The following is a 17,680-nucleotide window of genomic DNA, read 5'->3' on the forward strand; positions in this document are numbered from 1 at the left end:
ATGCAGCTTATTTCACTGAATAGTTTCATACTGCTTAGTCATCACGGCAAACGCAATTTTCCTTAACTGTCTCTAATTGAGGGCAAGAAACAAACCTCTTGGCTTTCTATATAAAATATCTACTTAGATAAGGAAGACTCTATGAGATCCCTTTTCTTAGGATCTTATCATCTAATCAAAAAAAATTCAATGGACCAAAGTCTCTCCCCTCTTTTTTAAATTTAAATTTAAACATACATTTAAAAAAGGGAGAGAGACCAGCAGCCTGGGAATGATCTGCTCGTCTTAGACCTCAGTTCTATTTTTTAAAGTTTACTATATATGCAAGTATTATCATTCTCATATTTGATCTAATCATCAAATTATGAGAAGTAATATAAGGGCTTCAAGCAGTTGATTTCTTGCACTAATTTTCATAGAATTTCAAGTATTTCTCATCATCTGAGCCTATCTGCCTGCCTACTCCAGGTATCTATTTTTAGAATTACAAGGACTGCTAGCATTTGGCTACTGATTCTCTTGCCTCACAGACACTCACACAACCTTTCGACCCTCCTTCCTTGTTCCCTGGCCTAGAGTCAGATAAAACAAAGACCTTTTTCTCTCACCCTGGTGCTTACAAGCCTATCCCCATACGCCTAGAGATTTTAAGAATTCTAAGTCAAGTCTTGGGTAAACAATAACTCAAACAACATCTGCTCAATACAGAAAATGTCTTCTAACACCCTACAGATTGGGCAGATTTCAGTAATTTATACTTTTTTTAAAGTATTAAATAGTCATAATAAATCATAAGAGATTCAAACCTACCAGTCTCCTCAGACAAATGTTTCCCACATTTTGGCATACTTCATATGCAAAATCAATCTAAGTCAAAGAAGTGACATCTACACTCCCCTGAAAATATTTTTAAGTACACAAGTGGTAACAGTAATAGTTCTCTCTGTGGCTATACTGCTTCCAATTTTCAGATAATGTCTGTCTCTTGTGTCAGAAACTCATATTCCATTAACTCTCAATAACGCAAAGCAACTCAGCTTAAAGTGTATTAACTGATTATTATGAAGTTTTTCTTTTGAGATGTATTAAAAACACAAGAAATTTATTTTTACCTTGTGTGAGTTTCATTGATATAAATAACATTCCGCAAACCCAAAGACGGGATACTGGGGTTGAAAAATCTGTCCTATATAAAACAAAGTAAACGTAGACATAAATAAACAACTAGATTGATGAAGAGCTCTCATTACAAGTTCTTGACGACTTTAATATCAAGCATAAAAACAGACATTGCCTCAGAAATCTAAGTGAAGAAAAAAGTTTTATTGAAAAGTACTTTTTAGCCTTCAAAGGAAGTCATAAACTCAAAACAAATCTTTAAAATCTTAAAACCAGCCCGGTGCAGTGGCTCACACCTGTAATCCCAGCACTTTGGGAGGCTGAGACAGGCAGATCACCTAAGGTCAGCAGTTTGAGATCAACCTGGCCAACATGGTGAAATTTCATCTCTACTAAAAATATAAAAATTAGCTGGGCGTGGTGGTGGGCACCTGTAATCCCAGCTACTTGGGAGGCTAAGGCAGGAGAATTGCTTGAACCTAGGAGACAGAGGTTGCAGTGAGCCAACACAATGCCATTGTACTCTAGCCTGGGTGACAAAGCAAGACTCCGTCTCAAAACAAACAAACAAAAAACCGACAAACAAAAAAAAACACCTTAAAACCAAAGGAAATAGTACCCCTTCCTGCTTGACTCCTCATCTCCACCCTGAAAGAAGTGAAGCTACAAGAATGTCAGAGATTTCAGGTTTCCCAAAATACAAAGACCATGCTAAGGACCATGCAGTTATTGTTGCTTACTAAATCTCCCAAAAATCCTGACACATAAGAGTTATCACCATTTTCTAGGTGAGAAACTAAGGCTGGCAGAGGTTTAGGATTCAATCTTATGTCTTGATTTAAAGAGTATGGTCTTTCTATTACACCCAAATAACTGTCCACTTAATGAGAAATCGCATGTCTACTGGTCACCATCTTTACATGTGATCTTGAAAGATAATCCAGAGATAGCTTTGCTGAAAAGACAGTCTATAGTTTTATCAATATGGGCAAAAAAGTAACTGTTCCACACTCAAATGCTGAAAAAGCACAGTGTTCCCTCAACAAAAAATATAAAAACACTTAACTGTAATCTCTTTAAAGGAAAGGAAAATAGGATTTCAGAGAAAAGATAGCAAATATCATAAAGTTACCAAAAAAAACTTTTTTAAGCAAATTATTTTAAATGATCCTGTCATGGAAGTAATTCAAGATCAAGTTCAACTCCATCAGGTACTCTAGTAGGGCAAAAATCACTTGTCTGTTGTACCATCTACCCTTACTCCAAACCATCACCACCACCAAATATAGCCTCTGACTTAAGAACACTTTGCAGTTATTGTTTTAAGCATTCAAAATTAGAATCAGACTAGATATCAGATTTAAAAAGAAAATGACATTCTGTTTAAATCTTGATTTCAAGTGGCCTATTAATCTGAACTAGCCTTACTCCTAGGCCAGAAATTTCTGTGATCCTTGAATTCTACCAAATTCTTGCAACAAAGTACTTGTGGTTTAAAAGAAGAAATATTTATAACAAGACGTTCTTCAGCAGACCTGAACATTTAACATAAACTGCTTGGGTTCCACACAAATCTCTCCCATGTTAGTAAATCCCTTTAGATCAGACTCAGAATTCTACTTTCTGCCAAGCCAACCTTGAGCAGAAAATTCACACAGCACAATTACCTAGCCACACAAGTGCAACCTCTATAAACGGCAGGCACTTAAACGGCAGAATTTCTACATCCTGGTAACTGGATCCCAGAGAAAGCTTAACATCAAGAAATGACTTTTAAAAGGCAATTCTACTGCCTTCGAACACAACCACATGAAATTCTATGTTCCTGTGCTAACTTGTCCTTCTCTTCAACTACCACCGAAAACATACCTCTCACCCACTCAACTCTTCTCAAAGACTACACTGTAATGCAAAAGATATTGCATGGCTTGTGTTTTTTCACCAAAATACAATCAACAAACCCATATACACTCTCTTAAATCTTCATTCTAACATTTTAGTGACAATCCTTCACTATCACAAAGTCAACAGACACCTTCCATTAGCAAAGGCTCAGAGCAAAGTCACAGCTTTAACTTCTTACTCTGTCCCATTATCTCTTTCTTATCTTGCTAGGATTTTAATGTTAAGTGCTAAAGTTCAACAACTAAAAGTTCATGAAGGTTCCCACTAACTCCTTTGAAGACTTAACTGAAAGTAAGATCTACTCTCCCCCTTAAAATCCTACTAAAACCTCAAAAGAACTAGAATGTTACCCAGTATCAATTATGGGACCAATATTTACTGAATAAATGAATGGAAACAAAAAGTGTGACAACATCTTTACTTGAAATATTTAGTTCATAAACATGGGTCTCTGTTCTGAAAGTGAATTTAGTCCAATAAGACCGCCTACTACAAAGTTGGAAATCATATTTTATGCTGAGTATTAAGGTCCATAAGCAGTAAGGTTCTTACCCAGCTCTGGGGAGTGCAGGAGTAACAACATCTTCCAACAAATGGCCTTTTCCGACTCATTAGGCTTTCTTTCCATTTTAAAGTTGCAGATCTGAAGACAGTAGGTCTAAAACCACACTCACCCTGACAAATATTAAGGAAAAAAATAGTTTATAAATGGCAAGAGAATACTTGTCTACTTGATCTCAAAAACTATTTTGGACAGAAGAAAAACTTCTGGCATATTCGGAGTGATTTTCATTTAAGTACTCCCTCCATGATCAACACTTGGATAAAAGCTTACCACATAAGCAAACGTTGAGCACCCAAGCATAGTAACAGCTACACACTGAAAGCAGTATTCAAAAATTTAAAAACTAAATTGTAGAAGGTCAAACAGACTTCTGATAGCAAGATAAATAAATTCAGACTCCGGGATCTCTAGTCTAACAATTAACCTTACCCCCTTTTAAATCACACAGTCCCACTACAGAACATGAAGGCCTTACATAGTGAGCAAGTTTTTATAATTTTACTTTAAATTTGGAAAAAAAGGTAAACTTATATAACATTCCTTTATCTTATTAAGGGAACTTAAAGACCAGAATTTAAATTATAGCTATGCTGTTCAATTAGGGTCAAACCTTGCTCTTCTATTCTAAAAATGCTTAACTTTGAGCTCAGTTGCTCAAATCTCTGTTATACAGATATAACATTCTCAAAATTAAGCAAGAAAAAAAAACCCCACTATTTTTTATATAAAGACAATTGAGATAATATTTAAAATACATCATGTTATACTGAAATAAGAAAAACAATCCAAGAAAATGTATGCCTTTTGGATTGAATTCATACTATACATTCCTATTTTTAATTTTTTAAAGTTTATTTCTATTATAAAATTCATGCTTTTTAAGTATAACTCATGGAAAGTACATACCAAGAGAAAGAAAGAAACAAAGAATTTCTTACCCAACCCAAAACTACTACTTTTTTTCCTATGCAAAATGATTGTTTCATTTTCTAACATCATCAGTGTACATTAATTTCCTAACCATTTTTTCTTCCCAATATAATGCCATAAAAATTTTTATTAGGCTTCATAAACTTACCAGTTTCTGTAGCTATTAATCGCGACGTGATATTATGTTGCTGCCAGTATGTGCACCTTCACAAACACCACTGAAGTGAACATCTTTAGCCTGAATGCTTTTAACGCTATCCTAAACTTACCCATTCCTCACTTGTGTGCTTACATCGACCAACACTGTATTCTGATGAATTCGGCAGATAAGAAACATCTATTGTACCAAGGGTCAGTGCAGATTCATCCATGTCACAAAGTGTAATTCCCAAATCATGTGCTATAAAAAATAAGTACCACTTAAATTAACAAGGAATCAAAAGAGTAAATACCAGAACTCAAAATTCTGATTTCTACATTACTTTGCTCCATAATGGGATAGCAAATGAACTGATAGACTTCTACGATGTTGAGTTACAAGGTAAAAACTGACTTTGATGTGTTTATATGAACACAGTTAGGCGGCCCTGACTAGAAAAAAAAAAAAATCAGCATTTGCATTCTAAGACTTCCTGAATATATAAGGATACAACATTGTATCCTTTGTATACACACAAAACAGCTATGAATAGTATCCAAACAAAATATAGTATCCAAACAAAATGGTTTCCAAACAAATTAGCTATGAATTGTATCCAAACAAAATAGCTATGAACAGTCATTTGCAAGTGAAAATAAGAGCTTATTTTTATTTCGTTTTTGTTAATAATTGAATAGTTCCTGGCAGAATGAAGGCATGTTTATTTAATTAAGGCAATTAGGGCACCCCTTAAGTTCCCCTACTTAAATTGAATTAAGATTTTAATTTTCTTGTGATGTCCTAAAAGAAACATTTTCACTTTTAATACAAAGGTAATACAAAGCTACAAAGCTCTGAAAGAAAAGCACACTATTTTGAAATATCTGATGTATAAGTTTTCATCCTTTTCGATAAGCTTTTTTCCACCCTAAGGAAAAAGGTTCACTAAGAGTAAACTCCTAAAATAGATATTAACCCCAAATAGAAAAACTTTCAAACATAGTCTCTAGCCTTAAATTATTTTTGATTTTGCCTGTTTCTCACCTGGCCTAAAATTATTCCTTTAACATCCTGAAAAGTCATGTCTAGATTAATAGTGTTCCTTTGGAAGGCATATTCCAATCTCTTTACAATCCCCACATGGGTTTGCTCCAGTCACTGCTATTCTCGGCATAACCACCTATGTTCTTAACAATTTAACATAAGTACTATCTAACATAACAGGCTAGGGGAGAGAATAAACCAATGCACCTGGGATGAAAGTTCTTCTGTTTCATAACATAAAACTTCAGGACTCAGCTATCAGTTTCGGGTGCAGAATGTCCATACAACAGGGGAGCCGCTGCTGCCTGAGAAAACGAAGTGAAGAAGGGATGAGGAGAGGACAAAGAGGCTCGCTTGTGCCAATAGGAGGTCCACGTTTTGCACTTCCTCCCTCCCCACAGTTCGCTCAAGGTCAAGGAGTAATAAAGAAGCAATATCCCAGAGGCACCAGCCAGCATGCGCTGAGGGAAGCTGACTGGAGGATCTGAAAAGGACAGAGGCTGGAAGACCGGCTCTGAGGTTTAAATCTTCCACTGCTTACCATCTGTGTGATTGTTTTATTACCATAAGCTGGTTAACTTCTATGCCTTGGTTTTCCCATCTGGAAAATGGGCAGAATGATAGCTCTTACCTCCTGGGTTGCTGAGAGGACTGAATAACATAAACAAAGGGTCTAAAACAGTGTGTAACACACAGTGAGCGCTCAGTCCAATCAATGGTGACGCTGTCATTATCTCCAGCATACCGGCTCCTTTCAGAGCACCCCTTGCTGCCTCAGTGTCCCCCAGGGACCCAAGCGGGCTGGCTGGCGGCGCCTCCGCGCGTGCAGATGCTTAGGGGACTGAGTCCATAAGGACTCCAACCCAGAGGAACCCATGCCCCAGTCTGGTCCCCCTAGGAGAGATGAATCCTGCCCCCACCCCTGCACGAGCCCGACCCATTTCTCAGGGAGAAGCCCGGAGCTCGGGGGTCGGGGAAAAGGGGACACGACTGCCCCAGCAACTTGCAGGTCCCGCACCAGCTCCATGCACTTGTCCCGGCGCTCCCGGCCAGAGCAGCCTCTCGCAGCCCACACCTGCTCTCGCAGTTCGCACCCTAGCAGCTCCGGCTTCGGCTGCTGCAGCACCCCGCACTTCAAGTCCCGGCCAATGCCTGCTGCAATGGCGCACCATGATGACGCAACCGGCGCGTGGAATTGACGCAGGCCACCGGCGAGCCAGCGCCGGGGGCAGGGCCCGGCCTGCGGGTCTCGGGGAGCGTGCGTGGATCCGAGGGTGAAATGTGTGTACTCGACTGTGCGTTCCTGTGTGTGGCTAAAGATAGTGTGTGAGCGCCTGGACAGATGGTTACACTGCCTAGGCCATGCGTGTGTGAGTGTGTGTGGGTACGTGATTCTGCTTTGTGTGAATTCAGCTTATCTGGGAGGTTGTCCCTCTTCCAGGCTTTGTTGGGAATGTGCGCGTGGGCTATCAGGTTATGTGTGTGGTCTGAATTTTTATGAGATCTGTAAGACTATGTAGGATTTATTACGAATGGGAGAGGCAGGGATTGCAAATGGCCATGCTGTGTAATTTCTACAAAAGTGGCTGAGTGCCTTTTCCTTTAAGGAGGAGAATGAGATATGTAAAGAAGCAAATAAGGTTTGTAGGATAAAAAGCCTGAGTTAGGAGAAATAAGGACTTTTTTCCCCCTTTGGACTATATGTTGCACACCATAGTGAACATAGTAAATAATGTATTATACAATTCAAAATCGCTAAGAGTACATTTCAAAAGTTCTCACCACAAAAACAGGAATATCTGAGGTGGATATGTCAATTAGCTTGATTCAGTTATTCCACATTGTATTAAGTCATAACATTGATTTGTACCCCCTAAATATATGCAACTATTTAGTTAATTTAAAATATAATTTTAAAAAAATGACTTGAAGGAGTCTGAGTTGAAGTTGGCCTACCTTTAGCCCTTGGAACAAAATAACACTGACCATGAAGTTCTTTCACAATACTTGTCATGCCATTGGCAAGGCCAATGATTATCAAGAGCATTAACAATTTAGAAGGAAAAATAACCTTTTTTATCCGGGGGGTGGTGGCACACACCTATAGTCCCAGCTGCTCAGGAGGCTGAGGTGGGAGGATTGCTGGAGTCTGGTAGGCAAGGGGTTGCAGTGAGCCAAAATTACACCATTGCACTCCAGCGTGGGCAACGAGACCCTGTCTCGAAATACAATAAATAAACTTTTACATACACTCAAGCAACAAACATTGAGTATGAACTAGGATCTGGGAATACAAAGATGATTAAGGCATATGCCCTTCCCTCAAGCCTCTGCTGCCAGTCCTTGTCCCTCATATACTCACTAATCCTAATCCCCTATTCAATACAAATCTTCGTGCATATCCACCTGGAAAAAAATCATCTACAGCCCCTCATAGGACAAATGCCTGAGCCTGGAACACAATAAGGCCTCCACAGAGAGGCCTCTGCTATTCCCTCTTCTCCAGCAGAAGCCTTTTACTTCCTCTCTGGTTGTTCTTAGACAAGCCATGGGTACTCATCCTCTTAATTCTGCTTATACAGTTCTCCCTGAAACTCCACAGTTCCTTCCTGAACTAGTTCTTCAAGCCTTCCCTAATCTCTCCAGCCCTCAATAACCACACTCTCCTGTGACATCTCAAATATGTACTACAATACCACACCTTGGATCTTTCTCAATTTCTGTCAAGTCTTCTAGAAGATTACAAACACATTATGTCAGTGACTTGCCTCAGTCTCTTAGTTAACACCAAAGTCTCTTGTTGTATAGTAAGCACTCAGTACTTATTGGGGCTAAGGAACAATAAAAAAAAAAAATCCTTCTCTTGAATTTTTCATGCCTCTGTGTATAAAGCTTGAACTTTCTTATGCCTCGGTGTATAAATCCACCCCAAAATGCAAATGTTCTCCTCTTTTGCAACAATCAAAAACAATGGGAGTTTATATTCATATTTTTTAAAAGATTTTGAGCTTCTTGAGGTCAAAGACCCTGTCTTTATTCAACCCACACACATAATCTTAGCAATAAGCACACACTTAAATACTCAAGTACTTTATGCTAACTAGAGAAAGATGAATTTTAACCCCAAAACATTATGAAATTTTGTATACAGGTTATTGGCCCATGACAAGGAAAAAAAGAAAGAAGGGAGAAAATAGGGGAAAGTATTAGGGTTTGAAGTAACTACTATAGAGAAAGTAACAACAAATTCACTAGAGAGAATACCACAGGAGTTTTAAAATGTAAGCCAAAGGGGAAAATGGATCATCTTACATAAAATTCATTCATAGGCCACTCTTCGGTAATGCCTGTTTGTTGCACAGTCGTTACTGAGAAGCTGATGTACATTGCAATGTCAGGTGTTTCATGTTACTTAACAATTGTTTTGGAAACAGGTGACACCCTTGGCAATCTGTTTTATGAAGAGAGCCACAGTCATTTATAGCAATCCAGTCTAGCCAGCTAAGATGGAGCAACAGGACTGAATTTACTCTCCTGCCTAAAACAACTAAAAACAAAAACAAGCAGGCGTTTATAAGACAATGACTTTTAAACATTGTGCTGGACAGTGGTCCTTGAGGAGGGAAAACAAATGAGGTGGCCCTATGATTGCCTTGATTTACTAACTAGAGGGAGCAGCACAAAAGAGCTAGGCAGACTCCCTGAGTTGAGGAGATGGAACTGGGAGAGCAGGGAGGCCAAAGCAGCTGGAACTGAGAGTTGTGTATCAGCAAGGAGAAAGCTACACAGAGAAAGAAGGAGCTGTGGAGATCTACAACAGATCTCACTCCAGTCTTCTGCTTATTAGAGCAGGTGTGTGAGGAAGCTACCTAAGGGCAGGAAATAATCATGTATGAACAAAAGAGAGAGCAAGTACTAAAGCTTGCACAGGGTAGGAAATTAATTCTGCTCCCACAAGGCAGAGTAGAAAGGTACCCAGCTGAACCTACAGGACCAGAAATAGTGCCTGATCCTGGCACCCACACTGGAAAACCTCATAATTCACAATTCAAATGGTTTTGCTTCAGTAGTGGGGCAAAAGTAGCCCTAATGTAAAAGCTACTCTGATTCTATCTAAGAAATCTTAAAAGCCAGCTACCAAAGGATTAAGCTGTTTTTAAGAACAAAGTGTCCGAGAGCAAAGCACAAGAATATTTACAGGAAATTAAAAATAACCAACACCTAATAAGGTAAAATTTGCAACATCTGGAATCCAATCAGAATTATCAGGCATGCAAAAAGAAGCAGGAAAGTAATGAGAAAAAAAAAATCAATGAATTGAAAGCATCCCAGAAATGACAGATAAAATAAGAGAACAAAGACATTAAGAAAGTAATTATGACTGTATTCAATGTGTTCAACAAGTAGAAAAAATAAACTGAGCATGGGAAGTAGAGATGTGAACAATCTTAAAAAAAAAAAAAAAAAAGACACAAACATCTAGGAGATAATAAAACCGCTATCTGAGATTTTTAGCACCCTAACACACACACACACACACACACACACACACACACACGGGATTAATAGGTTAGACATTACTAAAAAAGAAACAGTAAAAAACTTGACGGGAGGATAAGGCAGGAGAATGGCGTGAACCCGGGAGGTGGAGCCTGCTGTGAGCCGAGATCCTGCCACTGCACTCCAGCCTGGGTGACAGAGCGAAACACCGTCTCAAAAAAAATAAATTAAATAAATAAATAAATAAACAAACTTGAAAGCATTGTGATAGAAACTATCCAAAATGGAACACTGAAGGAAGAAAAATACTGAAAGTAAAAGAGTATCAGTGAGCCTAGTATACATGCAATTGTAGTCCCTGAAGAAAATGAGAAATATGACATAAGAATAGATTAGGGAGGACAGAAAAAAGTATTTGAAGGAATAATTGATGAAAACTTTCCAAATTTGACCAAAACTATAAACTCATAAACCCAAAGAGCTCAACAAACTCAGTAGAAACATGAATAAAACCATACCAAGAAACATCACGATCAAAATGCCTACGACCACTGATAAAGAGAAAATCTTAAAAGCTATCAGAGATAAAAAAATATATATATATATACACATTACTGTACAGAGGAACACAGATAAGAATGACAGCAGATTTCACATCAGAAAAATGCAAACCAGAAGGTGGTGGAGCAGTATCTGAAGTACTGAATGAAGAATCTATCACTCAAGAGTTGTTTTATATTAATATATAATATGTACATTTTATATGCTTTATATATATATATCAAAAGAAAACAAAATAAACATATTTTGACATCAAATTGCCAAAAGAATTCATCACCAGCAGGCTAGTTCTGTAAGCAATGTTAAAGAAAGTCTTTCAGGCAAAAAAAAAAAAAAAAAATGCTATCAGATGGAATTCTGAATCTATGCAAAGGAATTAGAGCTTAAGAAACCATAAATATGTAGGTAAATGATTTTTCTTATTTTTAAAACCCTTTTATTTTAATTTATTTTATTTTATTTTTGAGATAGAATCTTACTCTGTCACCCAGGCTGGAGTGCAGTGGTACAGTGGCGTGATCTCGGCTCACTGAAACCTCCTCACAGGTTCAAGCAATTCTCATACCTTAGCCTCCCGAGTAGCTGGGATTACAGGCACCCACCACAATGCACAGCTAATTTTTTTCTGTATGTTTAGTAGAGTTGGGGTTTCACCATGTTGCCCAGGCCGGTCTCGATCTCCTGACCTCAAGTGATCCGCCTGCCTTGACCTCCCAAAGTGCTGGGATTATAAGAGTGAGCCACCATGTCAGTCATTAAAACCCTTTTAAAAGATAATTGCTTAATGCACAAACAAAAACAATATTTTGTGGGGCTTATAACATATGTAGAAATAAAATGTATGATGACAACAGCACAAAGTCCAGGAAGAGAGAAGTATTCCGTTGTAAGATTCTTATCTTATGCACTAAGTGGTATAATATACTTGAAGGTAAACTGTAATAAGTTAAAGATGTATACTTTAACTCCTAAAGCAACTACTATGAAAGCAAAACTAAGAGTTATTGTTAACACACCAACAAAGAAGCTTAAGTTGAATTTTTAAAATGTTTAATGAATTCAAAAGAAGGCAGTAAATGATGGGGGAGAAAAAAAAAGAATATATAGAATAAAGAGAAAATACATGGCAAGATGATAGATTTAAGCTCATATAAGTGTTCACCCTAATGAAAAGGCAGATATCGTCAGATTGGAAAGAAAATGAAGATCCAATGATATGCTACCTATTTAAAAACTTACTTTAAATATTAAGACAAATAAAAGTAAAAGGTTAGAAAACAGTATGCTATACTAATGCTAATCAAAAGAAATATAGGTGGTTATATTAATAACATAATTTCAATACAAAGAATATTATCAGAAATATAGAGGATCATTTTATAATGATAAAAGGGTCAATTCATAATGAGGACAAACCGATTCTACATATTTATTCCTCTGATACAGCACTTCAAAACACATAAATCAAAAACTAATCGAATTGCAAGAAAAAATTTTAAAAATCTACAATTGTAGTCAGCCATTTCAATATCCCTCCCCCAATAACTAATAGAACTGTGGGTAAAAAATTAATAAAGATGTAAAAGGCTTGTGCAATACTATAAACCCAACTTGGTCTAATTGACATTTATAGAACACTCCACCCAATAACAGGAGAATAAACATTCAAGTGTGCACAGAACATCCACCAAGATAGATCACATTCTGGGCCATAAAACAAGTCTCAATGCACATATAAGGATCCAAATCATGTAAAACATATACTCTGAGCACAGTAGAAATTAGAAACCACTAACTTAAAGGTATTTGGAAAATCCTTAACTATTTGGAAACTCACATACTTTTAAAAAATCATGATGTAAAAAAGAAATAAAAATGAAAATTAGTAAGTACCTTGAACCAAATGATAATGAACACACAATATATCATGTTGCTAAAACAGTACTCAGAAATGTATGGTACTAAAGCACCTATACTAGAAAAAAAGAAACATCTCAAATTATTGATCTCAGATTCAGCCTTAAGAAAAAAGTGTAAATTAAACCCAAAGTAAGCAAAACAAAAACAGAAAACAATAAAGGGCAGATATCAATGAAAACAGAAAAATTTTTAAGTAGGAAAATAAAAAGCAATTGAAACTGAAAGCTAATTCTTTGAGAAAATCAGTAGAGTTAATGAACCTCTAGCCAGATTCATAAGGAAAAAAGAGGAGGACACACATTATTGGTAATAGGAACAAGAAGAGTGACAGTACTACAAATTCTATATACACAGTAATACAGTCTTTCATTACCCAAGCTGGTTGCCTTTTATTTTCAGGGTGGTGTTACCAGATGTTAGATTTCCTGTCTTCATAAGGAGAGTCTGATTAGATCCTATAAAAATCTGGTCCTACCCATTGTACCAACAGAGAAGCTATTCGCTCTCTGTTTCCCTCTCTATGATTTTGTTCAGGACAATCTCCTGGCCAACTCTGAAAAAATAATGAATCATAATACTTAAGCCAATTATGAAAATGGGGCACACACTGCATTTGTGATAGTAATGCACATGTACCTCTGTGTACACTGCATTTTGTTTTGTTTTGCCATTTTCCAGATTTTCAAGGTATTTTAAAATCTTTGTTCTGCCATCCTACATATTGACCAGTATACCTGCTACATTTTAACATGGCTCATTCTCATGATGAAGCTGCAAGATATTATGATCCTTAATTTACAGATAAGAAAAACGGGCTCAGAGTAATTAAATAAATTGCCCAAATCAACCAGACAGAAAGCAACACAGAAGGGATTTGAACCGAGGCCTTTCTCATACTAAACCTCATATTCTTGACAATAATTCATGCTGCCTTCCTAATAGTCCCTGTTCAGAGGCTCCCCGTCAGACTGATCCAGATTCATTGACCAAACTTCCCTGGGTTCATTTGTTCAAGTAGCTGCAGGTCTACCTATGTATAATAGCATTGCTCTACAAGAATATTGTAAGGACATTGTCAACTGACTTGCCAGAATCCAATGATAAAGTATCTATTAAATTCCCTTATATAAAATATAATGATTGTTCTGTCAAGAATTTTTAAAGGAAGTAGCTTGGCATGAATTATTCCTACTGGATCCATACTCTTCTCATTATGGCCTACTTTTCCTTGGGCTGCTATTGTTTATTTATTTATTCAGTATACATTTATAGAACATCTACTTCATGCCACCCATGCTATTGTAGATACAGCATTGAACAAGACAGCACCATACCTCCTCCCTTCAAGCTTATAGTCTAGAATATTTACACTACTCCTGTTTAATCATTATTTCAAAAAGTTTCAAAAATCAGCATCAAGTTCATTGACTTGTGGCTTCCAGAATTCACTTCCCTAGTTCCAGCTGATTTGGGGCAGTCACTGAGACCTACCTGTTCAAGACGTATTTCCACCCTCTGATTATATTCAGGGTGATCTCTTGTCTAGCTCTGAGAAAAGAATGAATCAAGGTATCTAAGCCAATTATGATCATCTTGTTCCCTAATACTGCAACTATCCTTATAGCCAAGAAGGTCACATGACCCAGTTCTGGGCAATGTGAACTGAGAGCAAGGCAAACTGAGGATTCCTGAAGAAGTTTTTATTTCTTAGTAAAAGAGGACACAGCTGGCACTACTTCCTTTTTCGTTTTTCTCCCATTTGCTACATAATTCAATGTCCAAACTCAAGACACACACCTCTGGATTTTGCCAAATCTCTACCTGTGTAAGCCATTACAATGTTGTCTTTCGTTACTCTCGGGTAAATACATTCCTGATTGTCACCACGCATGTTCATTTTAATGAAATGGGCAGCTTAGATCCTTATTGTAACACATCCCAAGCCCAGTTTATTTAAACAATTAATCAAAAACTTTTTTACTGCCTACCTATACTCTGTGAGGAGGATACACTCTAGTCCCTGTTTTTAGAAATTCAAGATCTCATTGGATAAAATAAAATATGCACAATTAAATAGCTGCAAATAAATACATGCATTTCCTATCATATTTGAGCCTGGATCTTATTGCTAGAATGACTCAAACATTCTTTAAAAATAATAAAAGAGAGAGAGAATGTCTAGAAATAGTCCCTACCAGTGTATCACATGCTGAGGGGTGGCAGTGAAGATGACCTTAGATTCTGCCTTTAAGTCTTTCACAAGGTCTAGAGATCAAGACCATCCCAGTCAACATGGTGAAACCCCCTCTCTACTAAAAATACAAAAAATTAGCTGGGCGTGGTGGCACGTGTCTGATATCCCAGTGACTCAGGAGGCTGAGGCAAGAGAATCACTTGAACCCAGGAGCCAGAGGTGGCAGTGAGCCAAGATCGTGCCACTGAACTCTAGCCTGGGCAACAGAGTGAGACTCCATATCAAAAAAAAAAAAAAGAAGAAGAAGAAGAAAGGGTCTTAGGCCAGAAGAAAAGGAAACCCCTCTGACTTACTTTTACCACACTTATGGCATAAGAAGGACTTCATTTTGACTGAAACCTGCCTCATCAGGAAACCAATCAATAGACTAAGCTTCAAATAAGAGACGTTAAAGGATGACTGGAATAGCATGGTGCTGGCTGGAAATGTCTGTAACGGTACCCCACACTTGGATTGCTAATTGCGTTACCCATCACATATATATTGGTTTATGAAATCATAATTCAGAACTGAATAATTCAGAGAAGCAAATAATGAATATTCTTCCTTCTTTTAGAGAAGGCAGAATCTTCCAGAATGCTTCACCAAGAAAAGTGGGCCCACACTACAGACACAGACAACTATTTCCTTAGTCCCAAATGATTGCTCCCAAGCTAAAATATTTGTGATATTTCTTCTTACATATACACCTGCTTCCAAGTCTTAAAGAAGACGGAACTGTGGTCAAACATCATGGCTTATAATCATGTAAACTTCCTGGGCTCAAGCATAAGGTATCCTGGGACCTCTTTCTAGGAGGGAGAGTGAGGAGGGCAGAGCCAAACAGAAGAGAAAACAAGCACATTTTCCTGGACATTGAAGTTAGTTACAACGAGACATAGTGTTCAAAGAATGCACCAAGCCCAGGTCCAACTCAGACATCCTAGAATGGAAAGGGTCTTTGTGACGAGGCAGGTTAGAGCAGCAGTCTCTCAAGATGGTCGTCAAATACACTGGAGCCAGGCAGTAAGCAGCCAGGCTTCTGGGAGATCTCTCTGGTCATGTCCCACCAGATAGGGTACATGACAAGGTTCAGCTCCCCAGGAAGAAAGCACGGTGGGAACTAGGTAGTATTCCATGCCTCCAGCCACTAGCTGTGCCACTGGGCAGGGCACCAATTCTAGAGGGAAACGGGGGCCCTGCGTGGGGTAACTAGCAGAGCAGGGTAGTTAAGAAATTAGCTTGGATGTCTCTTAATTTGTAACTACTGTTTGCTCATTTTTAAGGAATGAAAGGTATTTTCCCTTCTCCCAGGAGCATAGCCAGGCTCTGTGGTTTAAATCCTGAGCTTTCCTAAGCCCTGGAAGGAGGCTAAGTAATTGCAATTAACTGCCTTTTTGTGATCAAAAGCAAAAAAACAAGAAGCTGCTCGAGGGGTTGGTATCCAAGAAGACAAATTCTAAATGGGCCTTTATTTTCTCATGGACTCAAGCTGGCTTGTGGGAGGAGAGAATGTCCAAGAAAAGAGTGGAGGCCAGGATGGCTCAGGCATTGAGAAGGGACAGGACTCAGGGGTCTGATGGTGGCTCAGCTCTGAGATCCTTCAGATGCAGAGGCTTGGAGGTGGCAGGGCTTCAAAAAAGGGTGAAGATGGGGGGACTGTGAAGAATGATAGTGTAGCACCTTGGAAACCTCAGCGAAGGTCCCAGTGGCTGAGTATGTCACGAAGGGAATGGAACTTTGAGTACCACGCAGAGCCCAGGCAAGGTGCAATGGGGCAGGTAACCAGCCTGAGCCAACCCAGGACCTCTGCTTGGCTTCCACACAACACAAGCAACAGGGTAAGGAGTAGGCGTAGAATACCCCAAATTATCACTATTGCCCTGCAAGAGAACTTTGACATAAGCTGTTTAAAGACAGAGTAATACAGTATTCATTCGTTCAACCATTCATTCATAACACAGACTGAGAGCCTTTTTTTGTGGCAGGCATCCTGCTAAGTGCTGAAGATATACAGATGAAGAAGTCACACACAGATCCTACCCTTGTGGAATTCATGGTCTAATGGCCTATGGTATGTAGGGATGGAGACAGTAAGAAGAAAGATAAACAAACTTAAAATCACGATGAAATTTTTTTTAAGTGCAATAAAGAATCCAAACAGCATCCATTCCCGAGAAGAAGAGAGGCGGTCAATATTGGATAAGGCGGTCAGGGAGGGCTTCTAAAAGGGGAGAGGAGTTACACTGAGGCCAGGGTGTGAGCAGGGCTGGGCCAAGACAGGAGGCCAGAGCAGACCTTTCCAAGAAGAGGGAAGAGTACACACCAAAGCCCGGAGGGAGGGCAGAGCTTGGCAGAGAGTGAGAACTGAACCAAGGCCAGTGTGGCTGGAGTGGATAAGTGAGAAAATGGCAGAGGGAGGAATTGGAAACGCAGGCAGACCAGGTCTTTGTAAGCCATAGTAAAAAGTTTGGAAATTTCAAAATAAAATTCTGACATGTGTCATAAATGTCATGGAGGTATGTGAATACCCTTTACCTTGTAATATTAGAGAAGGGTGAATCAAAATAGAAGCCTATGTCTATGGACTTGGTCAACCAGGGAGAGAAGAAGTGGGCAATGCTTCAGGAGCTATGTTGTATTCACGGGCCTGCCTGCCTGGGTGGAATTGGCAGCAGAGCATCTAGGTAAGGAAGAAAGTAAGTACGTTTTGTTAGCTACCCTTTATTGAGCAATTTCTATGTGCCAAGCACTGTTCTAAGTA

The 17,680-nt window shown here is 38.5% G+C and overlaps 1 protein-coding gene across 11 annotated transcripts in view; it reads right to left on the reverse strand.

Annotated features, from left to right (window-relative positions):
* GPAM (glycerol-3-phosphate acyltransferase, mitochondrial) overlaps window positions 1–17,680 on the reverse strand; it is a 114,597-nt gene that overhangs the window by 77,827 nt on the left and 19,090 nt on the right. For 2 of the 11 annotated variants that reach the window (XR_013397669.1, XM_015148147.3), the window contains exons 1-5: window positions 6,778–6,864; window positions 5,910–6,007; window positions 4,789–4,919; window positions 3,577–3,699; window positions 1,113–1,186 (exon numbers count right to left, since the gene is read on the reverse strand). Coding sequence is in view for 8 of the 11 variants with exons in the window: in XM_015148147.3 (XP_015003633.3) it covers window positions 1,113–1,186; window positions 3,577–3,699; window positions 4,789–4,890 (299 nt within the window). In the remaining 3 variants the exon portion in view is untranslated. 11 annotated transcript variants of the gene reach the window in all.

This window comes from Macaca mulatta, chromosome 9, assembly GCF_049350105.2.
Source record: "Macaca mulatta isolate MMU2019108-1 chromosome 9, T2T-MMU8v2.0, whole genome shotgun sequence".
Classification (NCBI taxonomy): domain Eukaryota; kingdom Metazoa; phylum Chordata; class Mammalia; order Primates; family Cercopithecidae; genus Macaca; species Macaca mulatta.